Source organism: Sinocyclocheilus grahami, unplaced genomic scaffold (genome assembly GCF_001515645.1).
Source record: "Sinocyclocheilus grahami isolate Dianchi unplaced genomic scaffold, SAMN03320097.WGS_v1.1 scaffold2127.1, whole genome shotgun sequence".
NCBI classification, from domain to species: Eukaryota; Metazoa; Chordata; class Actinopteri; order Cypriniformes; family Cyprinidae; genus Sinocyclocheilus; species Sinocyclocheilus grahami.
Genome location: NW_015507306.1, coordinates 64670 through 65275, shown reverse-complemented (window position 1 = coordinate 65275; position 606 = coordinate 64670). Strand labels below are relative to the sequence as shown.

The window sequence follows — 606 nt, the reverse complement described above, 5'->3', positions numbered from 1 at the left end:
TTATTAGCTAGCAGCTCAAATTACAAATAGTTTGAGTTTCATAAATTGTTGTGTGCTGGGTTATTTGCCCAGTTAAAGAACTACTTGTGTGTTAATAATAGTTATAAAGTTATGCAACCATTAGTCAGGAGTGCATTAAGTTAACATGGATCCCCTCTCAGTTCACAACGCTGTTTACATTGCATCTCCTCCCACAACAATCACACCTTCACTGAAGCTCCTCCCACAACAATCACACCTTCACTGAAGCTCCTCCCACAACAATCACGCCTTCAGTGAAGCTCCTCCCACTGCAGTTCAGCAATAAATGCTGGAATATTCCCATCAGTCTACAAGTGAAGACGAGCATCAAAGCATCAGGAAGAAGTGAAATCTGCAGAGACAGAGTTTATTGAAGGACAGAGAGAACATGAGAGATCCAGAACCCTGCAGAATGAAACACACTGAAGAACAAACAGGTTGGTGTTTATTCTTGATTCTTCAGTGATGATGAACATTAAGGTTGTAAAGCATCAAACAGTTTGTCAGATTTTGATTTGTTGAGATAAGAAAGATATATATAGCTGTGCAATAATATAGTTGAAGCAGCAAATAGTAAGGGTTCTC

At 39.1% G+C, this 606-nt stretch overlaps 1 protein-coding gene across 1 annotated transcript in view; it reads left to right on the top strand.

Moving 5' to 3' along the window:
• The first annotated feature begins 275 nt into the window (after window positions 1–275).
• The window catches only part of LOC107574140 (gastrula zinc finger protein XlCGF49.1-like), a 3194-nt gene continuing 2863 nt past the window's right edge, over window positions 276–606 (top strand). The window contains exon 1 of the mRNA XM_016260607.1: window positions 276–458. Within this exon, the coding sequence (XP_016116093.1) occupies window positions 410–458 (49 nt within the window). The 5' untranslated portion in view covers window positions 276–409. The remainder of the gene's footprint in view (window positions 459–606) is intronic.